This window comes from Haliotis asinina, chromosome 7 (assembly GCF_037392515.1).
Source record: "Haliotis asinina isolate JCU_RB_2024 chromosome 7, JCU_Hal_asi_v2, whole genome shotgun sequence".
Taxonomy (NCBI): domain Eukaryota; kingdom Metazoa; phylum Mollusca; class Gastropoda; order Lepetellida; family Haliotidae; genus Haliotis; species Haliotis asinina.
In genome coordinates, this window is record NC_090286.1 from 42,805,422 (window position 1) to 42,818,148 (window position 12,727).

Genomic DNA, 12,727 nt, shown 5'->3' on the forward strand with positions numbered 1-12,727 from the left:
TCATCAACTTCTAAAATCATAATCAAACGGAACTAATATCAAACATATAGTTGTTCCTTCCGGTGTGTTTTCGTATGGACCTAACTTCCCAAAACAAATAAATATCCGAGTTTTGGTAGGCTCGTTATCAGGAAACAGATGTGTTTTGTTTAATTAGCTTCGTTGTGACCTAGTATTTCAGAAGCCTCGATGCTGCCTGGTTTGTGATATCCTTATGTATAATTTGCTCAGCGATGACTATTATAGTTTGACTGGGGTCGCACCTTCAGCATATGACTGCGTGATGGACGTATACCCCTTTGGTATGCGTTGTCGAAGCTAGGTATTGTTTGCTTCTCGCAATTCAGCAGAAGTGCATGCCATGTTGTTGTTAACAGTCCCTCTTGAGTGAATGAGTAAGTGAGTGAGCGAGTTTAGTTTTACAGCGCTTTTTAGCAACATTCCAGCCATATCACGACGGGGGACACCAGAAAATGGGCTTCACACATTGTACCCATGTGGGGAAGCGAACCCGGGCCTTCGGCGTGACGAGTGAACAACAGTCCCTCTTCGTTCGCAACATTATCAAACATGCTGACCTTGCAGTCGTGTATGCTCCAAGAGAGAAGCAACATGTGTGATTGTTGAAAGTATGAATTGGTTCCAGAAAGTAGACATTGTATCTTTTGAGCTCCCAAAGAGTAATAAACGCGTCGAGATTGCTCCATGAGAGTAATAAACGTGTCGAGATTGCTCCCAAAAAGTAAGAACATCCCATGCTGTTGAAATGTTGACAGTTACTGTATCGTGCGTACTAGACACTATAACCTGTGTGGACTCAGGTAGTAGTCGCTGTGCTCTGTATGCTCCCAGAAAGTTTACAGTGTGTCGTCTTTGCTCTTAGGAATTGGGAATTAGGAATTAGGCAAAGCGTCGTGTGTACGCTTTCGGAAAGTATCAATGTATTACGACATCCAGATGTTAAGTGTCTGGGTCAACCCAAAACTAACGCAAAGACCATGAAATCTTACCAGACTCGCCTCTAAAACCTGAAGCTCTTTTTACATGTGGATTAGAACAGACTTGGTTTTGACTTTTTATCATCTGGTTTCGATTTCATAAAAGGCATACATTCAATGGTGTCGAACTACAACCATCTTGAATGTCTGCTGAGGTAATCCGCGGACGAGAGCATAGCTGTGCAGAGTTAAGCAAACTGATTGATGCATCGAAGCCGATTTGCGATATAGGTAATTGTCTGTTGTCCGTTACTCAAAATTGAGAGGAGGTATAATTACATTTTGTGACAGTGCACGTGACTGATAGCGAGCGTCAGCGAGTCAAGTTTCAGGTTTTGAAATTAAGAGAATCCAAATTCATTTTCAAACGTGTATGTGCAGTATATCATCATATTACGATCTATGCCATACTACGATAGCCGTGAACAGGCTCTTTATGAGATCTTCAAATCAATTGTTATGAGGTAAGTGAGTGAGTGAGTGCGTTGAGATTTAACGTCAACAGGCCAATATTTCGAACTAGCTAAACACAAAAAAATCAGATTGTTTTCATCATTTTTATTTTAAACTATCAACTACGTAAAACAGACACGAGTTATCGATGTCCACAATGAACACAAAGCAATCCTTTCTTCGTAAAGGATTGATGGTGATTCGAAAGATGGATATAAACATTGTTCATTGTAAGAGCAGTTCAATATGTCGTCACAGTCAATCACTAATCCTCCAACGATGAAAACTGTGGCACGTCCATATTAGGAGTTCCCGTTACAAAGGAAATACTTGGTTAAAGCCCGCTAACACTACGGGGAAGTCTTTTCCCGCCGCCTACAGTCGGGCTTTACAAGCAGACGACACATGGTATCACGTGACTTGTCTGGGACAGCTGCACGAAGCTGTGACCCTTCACCTGGTTCTGGTCACCCACGGATTGTGTGGTCGCCCACGGCGAGGTGGCAGCGTCTACGCAGTGACCTGGAAAAGCGAAGAGAAAAGGTTATAGTAAATACCAAATGACTCGGCATTTGACAAGGCTGGTATGATGTGGGTTGGCTAAAGACAGGTTTCATACTGTTGCATTTTAGAATATTACAAAGCTTCAGCAAAGCACGCTGACATAAGATGTGAAATCAAAGAATCGAACAAGTTGTTGATGTTGCATAATGCACACACCACGTGTTATGTCGTTAAATTAAAATAAAATACAGGCTTGAAATGAGTCAGGCATTAACTCGTAGTGGGTTCATGATTCACTAAAGATGATTCTAATTACCTAGTCAGTCTTTGAAGTGACATCGTTTTCTCGGTGATCGATGACCCTCTCATGGTCAGGCCGGCTCTTCAACTGGTCAGTCAACCGCCAGCGCCTGCGGCAGTGCAACAGTTAGCTCCTAACAGGCAGGTGAATCATGAGTGTGGGCGCTGCCCTTGGCCGACCCTCCCTCTTCTTGGTTTGACCCGTCAGCATCCGATGTCCACCTTGCAGCAGATGGTCATAACTTCTTGATGACCCCTGAGGAGGTTCTGCTGACCCCTGGTCACTACAGTGGATGATTCATTATAGTACTGTCGATCTTATGTCATACGTCATCCCCCACCCTCTCGTCCAGTGCGGTTGTCACCATTTTCTGTACCTCGAGGTACCGGAAAGGGTTGGAATTCCCTGTCCTTGAGGATGTAGAGAATCGTATTCTGGCAGTTAAGAACTCAGTGCAGTGCTGCACAGAGTTTCAGTTCATTCAGGGAGTCGGATGACTGGTCTTGGATAAACGTCGCTAAACATCACGTGATCAATGTATTGGGACACCCGTTCCATCTCAGGGCTTAGGTCTCCAGAAGGAAACTGAAAAAAAATATAAATTCATATAAATTTCGAGTAAAGTCCATCATAAAAGTATATTATGAACCTTCGAAAAATGTATTAATGACCATAATGCATAAATTATCTACATTTCCGATGATCATAATGAAACATGCTTACCTGTATAAGAGCACAGGACGAGGGCCCGCATACTGCATCATTTGCAGCCTTGACGCCCAGAACAGCAGCTAATTTGTCGGCGCTGTCAACCTGCAATGGAACATAAACACGTTTATGTCATTGGTTAACCTCAACAGCCTTGACATTAGTCGCCATTAACATCCGGGTAGAGTAAACCGTTGTATTTCATTGACAAACAGGACACAGGATACTATCTCTTCCAAGAATTGTTTACGGCCAGATAACCAACACATCTAGATGACCTACTTAATGTTTATGTAACGGTTTTACTTCACAGCAAGGTCGTTACATGTCTTGCATGTTAAATATGTCTCAAATGTTTAATAGCATTAAAACTAGTGATTAATATTAATTAGTAATTATAAATGATAAAACATGACTACATACCTTAATCATCTGAATGTCGTTTTCCCAGCAAAAGGCTTGTATCAGTGTTTGTTGAATGTGCACTGTGACGTCACAGTGGTCACTCGCGTCAGGTAAGATACACAGCATTACACTGTCAGGGTTGTGGGTCAGCAGGTCGGCGCACTGGAAGACTCCATGGGTAGCTTGACCAGTCTCCACAGCATCACGAACTATACTTGCAAGATCACAGCCAATCCCTTTCACTGGAGTTCTGGAAAACAATAATACCAAATTAATACACAATTAAGTTTTTAAAATTTAAATAGCTTAATATTGCAGAATTTTACATTATACGATAGCCACTTTTGTTATAGGCATAACTTGAAAGTACTATGATAAATAGATTATTTGCTAATATAACAATTTTTACATTATTTAATGTTCTCTTTATCAAAGGGTGGTAAAACATAATTCACTTCAATTCATTTGTTGCAAACGTCTCTTTCATCGAGATAAAAGGGAGTGTCTAGACGGTGGAATCTGGGGCATCACAAATATTTGCCTGTGGAAACTGCACTGAGAAAACTTTGAGGGGAATTCCTCCCAGCCGCGCCTGTCTATGTCCTGACTCAGACTGCAGACCGCTGATTGTATTGATCGCCAGAGGAATTCCCCCTCAATAAACAACTAGTGGCTATATCATGGCTGTGAGATTCCGTAAACATGTTGACAATCGTATGGTATGTGCTTCAGAACCACTGTTTATTTGCTAAGGCTAAGTCACAAGTTAGATCCCATGATTCGAAAGTGAGTTAGATTGCGCGTGACGAATCATAAGACACCGCCCGTGACAAGTCGGTCACACGGTGTGCTAGTCAGCCTCAACCGCCCTCCAGTCAGCTGGCTCTCGGTAACATCTGCCCTGGCAGATAACGCACCATCAGCGTTAACAAAATTACTTTCCGAACGAAATTTCAACATACATCTGCAGTAAATTCATGCTTAAAATTCGATATACTAAAACATTACTCAAAAAGACAACTTTTGGCTTGACTCCCGGTATGATGCACGCGTGTATATTTCAAAGCAATGCAAATATTGTTCCTCTGGGTCCCCGGTGCAAAATGAGCAATATTGTCGAATAAAGTTAACGTCACGACCTAGACTTTGCCAAGGCAGAAAACATATATAAATATCTGCGGTGATTAATCCATGACTAAGCCGAGGTAAACATGCAAACAAGTCCCATTCCTGTTCGAAATGAGTTGAAACTAATATTAAGTGAAGAAGAACGATTTCTACTCACTTTTCACATTTCTCGGAATCCTTAGAAAGTGATGGACGTTTTCTAAGTTCCAGTTCACTTCTGTATAAGTCAATACTCTCCGGAGCACAAGGTAAATCCTCAGAAATAAGTGGAGCCATTGTAACACGGTCCTCTCTCAACGACAGCTAGCGCTAAACTGAACCGAGAGCGTGTCGAGCCCACTCATGTACTAACAAAGAGGGGCTTTCCAGGAAGGCTGACGCTGATTGGTCAATCGCCGCACTCAGTTCCGTCTTGTGTCAGGTCAGATCACTACGTTCAAGTTCGCTACAGACAAAGTAAGGTTACATCTTATAGTCTCGGTGCGAGATCGTTGACTAAAACCCGTTCAACAAAGGCTCTGGAAAGTACTTAGATGACTGTACGGGTGGTTCAAATGAAGGAAATTAAACTGAAACGAACGCAGCACGTGGTGTACGCGATCACGAGTGCTCTAGACTCGCCACCAAGTATATATGTAATGGGCGTGTTGTTTTTGCATTAGACAAGGAAGCTCGCACACATCATGAAAAAAACATCGGTTGGATTACATGTGTTTTTAACTATGATCCCACCTCGCCGTAAAGAAAACAAATTGTGAATTTGTATGAAAACATTGTTGAGTGTTTGTATTTCGAAAGATCCCTAGGATCGACTGCTACCATTGTAGTTGTTTTTGTTCAGACAGTAACGTTTCATTGGCATCTCACACGCTAACTTCCAAAGTACATATTTTAGCAAATTGTTTATTCTGTACACGAGTGACTTCGGCGGACAAATAACAGTGGGTTAAATACCTGTATACGGATTAGATGTACAAGGTTTCAATTCTCATGTATATCTTACTGCAGCAACAGCGAATGAACGCTCTGGGTAACTGTGTAAAATGCTCGCTGTATGAAACATTAGCTGCTTGCAATTCATTGTTTCTCACATTTAAATAACGACATTTGTGCTGGCATAAACTGCACGAGCATTTGTACATAAGTATCACAAACGCCCCCTCATTCGCATCTTATGTAAAGGTATAGCATATATTTTGTATGGATACGGAAAGATAGGGGACAACTTCTGAATGTTTTAAGTCATTCTGTCTGCATGTACGGTGCCCTTTAATGTGTTTGTGTATAGGTGTAGGGAATGCATGGTGACTTTGACGAGGCGCCCGTGAAGATCCGGGCAAGAAATGGCCTTCAGTTACCCATGCTTGTCATACGTGGCGACTAACGGGATCGGGTGGTCAGGCTCGCTGACTGGGTGGACACATGTCATCGTACCCCATTTGCGTAGACTTATGCTCATGTTTGTTATCACTGGATTGTCTGATCCAGACTATTTACAGGATGAAGCCATGTAATTTGAATATTGCTGAGTGCAGCGTAAAACAAAACTCACTCGCTTCGATGAGCCAATGTATCAAGCTATCCATAGCCTGAACGTGTGGAAATTTGCTTCATTTAGCCCTGCAGCATTGAAGGGAGGACTAGACTGTAGAGGAAATAATATGTTTCGGGAAGTGTGAGGCAGACTAACAGCACACATATATTTCAACCTGACGCATACAATTGATTTAAATAAAGTTATAAAAACATGACGATGCATGTCTGTATGTATGGTAAACAGTGTTAACTGTAGTATACAGATATGACGCCCGCATATGAATATAGAATACTGAACAGAAAAAGAAACGCAAATGTTTTTAAAAAAGACATAAACCTGAATGCTTACTTTTTATGAGATTTCATTTTGTCGAAACTTGCGTTTTTTGGCCCTCAGTATCTGTGATTTTTTTTGTAAACCATGTGGAGACTATAGGTACAGATATTCAAAATAATACATATTTGTGTCCCGCATACGTGCACTCGGATGCCTATCAACATCGGTTTGTGTTATAGTAATACAATACACATATATCCTGCATTGTTGTGTGTGTTAATCTGCATGTATTTTCGATAAGGAAGAAAGTTTATTGCCGCGTTTTTATTGTTTATTTTAGTAAGCAATATCACACCTCCCTGTAGTCTTATTTTTTAAACTTTCTAAACCATTTTATTTAAGTTGGTTTAAATTCCTACCTCAGCGAAGTTCATATCAAATGTATTTTATTTCATATGGGACTGGCAAAAGGATTATGGATAACAATTAGGACTTTTAAAGACTTCAACAACAACAAAAAATATGTCAAAGGTGTTACTAAAGTAAATTTAGAACCCTTAAACCCCTATACAATCTAAAGGTTAAACCGTGAGGTTCACTGTCATTGTCAAAGTTGTCCTATATATCTAAGCATATATGCTCTAAGCATTGGGGATCTTGTCTGTCAAGACAATTCCTTTGTTAGATATTTTTGCCGAATCACCAAGCTTTAGTGTCTGTGTGCTTTGTTGCCGAAGGTTCAAGGTATGGCACTATTAGCGTGCTGATGTCGAAACGGCATTGGACCTTGTACACAACGGCGGCGATTATAATCCGGATCACAAATAAGCTCGTCGGACCAAACCAAATCAGTGTGGGCAGTGAAAAGTTTGGGAATCCAGGGGATTATGGCTGTGACTTCTTTCATTGATGTTTTGAGATAAATGTGTGTGGGTTGTTAAACTGTCTGTATTCGTTTGAGTTTTAATGTATTATTGGCCTCCTCGAGAAAAGCATATGTTACAAAAAATAGCTTTTTGCCATTATTAACAAGATATCTCAAGAGAAGCATACTATAGGCGTACCAAACAATGTTTACTTCTGTAATTCTCTAACCACTTCCAGTTAAATGTACATACAACGATAACACGCAAATGTCGATAGAGTCATACGGAGGAGCCTTAAACAGATTCATCCACAAGTGACAAGGGGTATATGTCTCTCCCTCTGTCCATCATGGATAACCGCTGAAGTGTTAACAAAAACAAAAACAAAAGTATACAATTTATAGGAAAATATGTTATTCATATTTATCGCAAAATAACAAAAGCGGTGTTTAATTATCATTTATATATAATACCAGAGACCATAGTATCACGGCTGATATTGTGAGTGAGGTGTATCTTACGCCGCCTTTAGCAATATTCCAGCAATATCACGAAGGGGGACTCCAGAAATGGGCTTCACTCACTGTACTATGTCGGGAATCGAATCCGCGTCTTCTGCGAGACGAGCGAACGCTTTAACCACTTGGTTACCCTTACCACCCTCTATATTGTGATATTTATTACTTTATAATGAAAACTGTACCAACTCTTAATCGTCTCTGAGTACTTCCAAGGAAAACGTCAAATAGATGGTTGAGTGAGTGATGTGACATGTGTCAACCAAGTCAGCGAGTCTGACCACCTGATCCCGTTAGTTGCCCGATAGACAGAAAAATGAACCATGTAATCTGCATTTGTTTTCATCTTTTCCTTTATGTGTTTCTCAACTACAAAACAAGTCACAGCACCGATTCTTTATCTGGTTCACTGACAACGCTGTTGATTTTGTTGACAGTAGCCATATTCATTTACATTCAGTAATAGTTCACGGCGTTTCCGATTTTTACCACAAACACGATCTTTCCTTCTCACCCTGATCAGGACTTCAATAATATTCATATGATTCAGGGTCTCAGTGACACAAACAACACAAAGACCCATGGCCTTTCAAGCCTACTTGCGCAACACGCAACAATCCGAGGAAGCCCCCTGCTTCCGCAGGTGCATCGACGGGAGTCACGATCAGAAGAGTGGTCTAACATTTTGCCGCGCTGAGTTCGGTTTCATCGTGATATTTGTGATGAATGAGTGAGTTTGGTTTTACGTTGCTTTCAGCAATATTCCACTTATATCACGGAGGGGCACACCAGAAAAGGACTTAACACATTGTACTCGTCTGGGGATTCGAACCAGTGTCTTCGGCATGACGGGTGAACGCTTTAAAAACTAGGCTTACCCATTGCCCCTCTTCATGTGTTGAAATGATTATTATACCGTGATGTATGTTTCCTTCACGTGTATTGATTTTCTAAAATCTGAAAGTGGAAACAAATGCCACGCTTAAAACACATATAATTATTCTGTATATTTCCAGGACGTGGCCATTGACACGTGCACTTATACGCGTGTACAGGCCCATTTGGTTTCCACGCTGAAATTAGCATTGTGAAGCGGCTCTCAACATGAGCCACATTTGGCGTTGCTTGTATAGGTGGTGGGGTGGTGGATAGTCTAGTGGTTGGAACGTTGGCTCTTCCTGCCGAAGACGCGGGTTCGAATCCCCACATCGGGTCCAGTGCTTGAAGCCCATTTTTGATATTGCTGGAACATTGCTAAAAGTGGAGTAAACCAAACATTTCCAGTCAGTCAGTACTTGTATAGGTGTGTATTTTTTTCAGAGTGTTAATTATTTGTAGGAGCGAGTGGTTAGCCAAGTTGTTAAAGCGTTCGTTCGTCGCTCCGAATACCTATGTTCGATTCCCCACGTGTGTAATATGAGAAGCTCTTTTCTAATGTACCAATCAAGATTTGAATAGCGTTTTCTTTTCTTATGCAAGTTCTGACTGGATGTTTCCGAACTGTGAGATAATTTGAACAAAAGATACCGTGAAACTTATCTACCAACGCCTAAAACATATAAAGCCCTAATTGTCGTATGTGGGGAGGGATAGCATCACATGGAGTGACGTCTGTTTGTATTTTCCCTGGAAATCTGACGAAGGAACGATATGCTGACATCTCAAACGATCACCTCCTTCCAACACTACAGGTCGAAACTGTATGAAGATAATTGGATTTTTCAGCATAATAATGACCCAAATACGCTGCGGGCTAAACCAAAAAGTGGTTGTCGGACAAACCTGTTCCAGTTTTAGACAAGCCAGCTACAGTCCATGCAGATCTTAGCACAATTGGCGATGTGTGGGGACTGATTAAAGATAAAATAAACCAAAAAGGACTTAGTAATATTGAGAATTGAAGAAAGAAGTAGACGAATATTGGGATGCGCTGCCACACGAATTCCTACAAACTTCGATCGGTAGTGTACCTAGGCGCATTCAGTTGTATATTGTAGGGCAAGGAGGTCTCGCAAAGTACCGAAAAGACACTTAGACTAAAACAGAATCATTTAAGTAACACGTCTATGGTTTATATGCATGTATTAGATATTTGCCGAAACAACTTTCGCAATAATTCTGGGAATTCTTTAAGCAACCAAATGTTCCTGTTACGCAAAATACGTTTGATAAGTATCATAAATTGTCCGCAAATAACTCTCGATAAACTGCCATTGAGAAAGCAACAGGGGTGGGCGCACGCTGGAATCACGCCACAAAAGCCGGCGTGGTTACGGTAACGATACGATAATTACAGTTCGATCGTTTGAAGGGGCCGAGTCACGAGACAATTAAGTCCACCCGTGCTGTATTTTCATAGCGGGTGGCGAACGTGATATGACGGCAATATATCGCTAAGGAGAACCCAGGCATCATGCCGTGCTGGGGTATTCCAGAGAAGAGGGAGGTCAAGGAACACCCGTGGTTTGTTTCCGTTCAAAGCCTCATATCTTCTTCCGCTAGTGGCTCCTCTGAGAGGACCAGCTTAGCAGGGGGCGAAACCGTCCGTTATTTATACGCAATAGAATGTGACATCGTGAAATATTTGGACCTCACACCAGGATGTATTCATGATCATTCGATATATCTTTGGAACAGGGTTGTTATTTAAAAAATTCGTCAGTGTAAATATTTTTCCACACCCGCAAACATTCACATTCAGTGTTGTATTAAGAAGTGTAAAATAAAGTATTTACTGTTTTGTCACCATGAACTTGATAATATCTGATTTCTTAAGCGAAAAGTATCCGTCGACAGGTGTTCACATAAGTCTTATCTAAAACGGATAGGTTTCCGGGAGGGGCTTGAAAACGTCTTTAAATTAACTGTGTCTTAGTTAAGAAGACTCAGAGTTCCATATGCATATTACCCAACAAAGGTTTAGACTCAGTTAAAGCATTTATTATGTTTGTTGTTGTTTTTCATTTAGGCGCGCGCGCGTGCGTGCGTGCGTGCGTGCGTGCGTGCGTGCGTGCGTGCGTGCGTGCGTGCGTGCGTGCGTGCGTGCGTGCGTGCGTGTGTGGTTACATCGAAGATGAATTACTTGGGGAACAACACCTGCCAACTTTACGTATATAAAATGTACGAGGATTATTCATCAAATTACTGAGACGCTTGAGCAAATATCGTGCCTGTGAACAGCCTACATTTGGGTGTAAAGTTTTGTTAAGAATTCGCCAATTTTCACGAATTTCCTCACTTATTGAACTCATGGCAATAATCTTTTCAACATTATGAATATTTTCTACAATATATCAGTTCATGTGTAAACAGTACCCTTAAACAGTATCGACAATTTTGCAAAATCTACTTAGTATAGCTGACAGTAAAAAGTGGGCACATTTACTCCAGTGAGTCTCAACATTTGGTGGGCAGTATACAACAAAATTTGTCATCTTTATGGGAAACATGTATTTACAAATACCTTAAAACCCGAAAAGGAGGCCCAAACAATTTCAAGGGAGCGATGGAGTAGCCTAGTGGTTAAAGCCACGCCGAAGATCGGGGTTCGATTCCTCACATGGGTACAATGAATGAAGCTCTTTTCTGGTGTCCCCTTACGTGCCACTGCTGGGATATCGCTGAAAGCGGCATAAAACTCAACTCACTCGCTCTTAATTGCATGGGCTGTGGCATTACGAGGACGAGAGACTCGCTCCTCGAAGACTTGTGTGATAAGCCCTTAGATATATAGTAAGTCTATCCTTTAAATAGGATTGTAAGTGTCTGATAGGAGGACAATGTGTTCTTTTTGTTCACATCTTTTTTTTAGAAAGTATAATGTAAACTGTTCGAGACGTGCAAATCTAACTTTAGTCGTTCACATGGGGATCGAACCTATTATGTATACATTTGCTTCTTCTTTGTGGCATGTTATCTTCACAAACATGTTATCTTCACAAACATGTTATCTTCACAAACATGTTATCTTCACAAACATGTTATTTTCACAAACATGTTATCTTCACAAACATGTTATTTTCACAAACATGTTATCTTCACAAACATGTTATTTTCACAAACATGCTATCTTCTGGCTCATAAACTGCACTTGAGCGTATAAATGGTTGTCAGACGCTGGGTTCAATTAAATTGTGTCAGTTGAATATTTGCTGACACGGCGGAAACCCAGCTGTCGGTGAGCGAGTATATCAGTTTTCGCTGTGCATGGCGCGCGGCTATTAATGGACGGAGACACACAATATGTAGTCTTGTCTCACAGCCTCACCACCATTTTTTCCCCGTCCACAAACAGTTTTTGTGGCAAGTAATGATTTTCCTTCCGATTCCGAACCTTCAGTCTTTCTAGGACTCCTTTTCAGTTTGTATGGTGTAATTTGTTTCTATCAAAATTACATATGTTCAGTGACAAGACGTGAGTAGACAAAACGTGCTCCCATGTGAAGAGACTAAAGACCGAGTTGAATAAAAATGTCTCTTAGTGTCCACTGTCTGAAGACGGGTGTACCTTCAGGTTCTCTAGGATATGAAAACTCAAAAACATCCTACCGGAAATCTTAGCCTCATACCAATCTCACCTGTCGAGCAAAAATGAAAAACGCGAGTATACCACTATCCGAATACACAATAAACAAAAGGCCCGTTCCTCGGAAGGAGTTTTTTTTATGCAAGAGAATGCACAACTCATCACGGTTGATAAATGTCAGTGACACATGCTTACAATTGCTCCCCGACGTGTGATAATGTATACAGGTGACGTAAATCTGATCTAAACGTGCAACCGTGTATGATAAAGTCAGTGTTCAGTACATCGCAGCATGCACTTTTGATTCAGAACAGTAGGGTGCTAAGTTTGTGTAGGCCAGGGAGAATAGAAGACGCTGTAGATTATCCCCTTATAGACTAACGCTTAGTCTCTGAATATATATACTTTTGATAGTAACCATTAACCCATTTAAATTGAAAAGGAGCCCAAGGAAGGCCAGAGAGTCAGAACCTGAACCGGGGGAAATCTAGCGGTGCAGGGAAGGCTC

General features: G+C 41.1%; 2 protein-coding genes across 2 annotated transcripts in view; one reads left to right on the forward strand and one right to left on the reverse strand.

The window, feature by feature from the left end:
• LOC137290399 (U6 snRNA-associated Sm-like protein LSm4) overlaps positions 1-12,727 on the forward strand; it is a 439,957-nt gene that overhangs the window by 286,256 nt on the left and 140,974 nt on the right. The gene's annotated exons all lie outside the window — the stretch shown is intronic.
• Positions 1,542-5,040, reverse strand: LOC137290587 (growth arrest and DNA damage-inducible protein GADD45 gamma-like). Its single transcript, XM_067821629.1, has 5 exons — positions 4,655-5,040; positions 3,388-3,619; positions 2,980-3,069; positions 2,272-2,841; positions 1,542-1,973 (listed from the first exon to the last, which is right to left on the reverse strand). Exons 1-4 carry the CDS (start codon positions 4,771-4,773, stop codon positions 2,734-2,736), a joined length of 549 nt encoding a protein of 182 aa, XP_067677730.1. The 5' UTR covers positions 4,774-5,040; the 3' UTR covers positions 1,542-1,973; positions 2,272-2,733.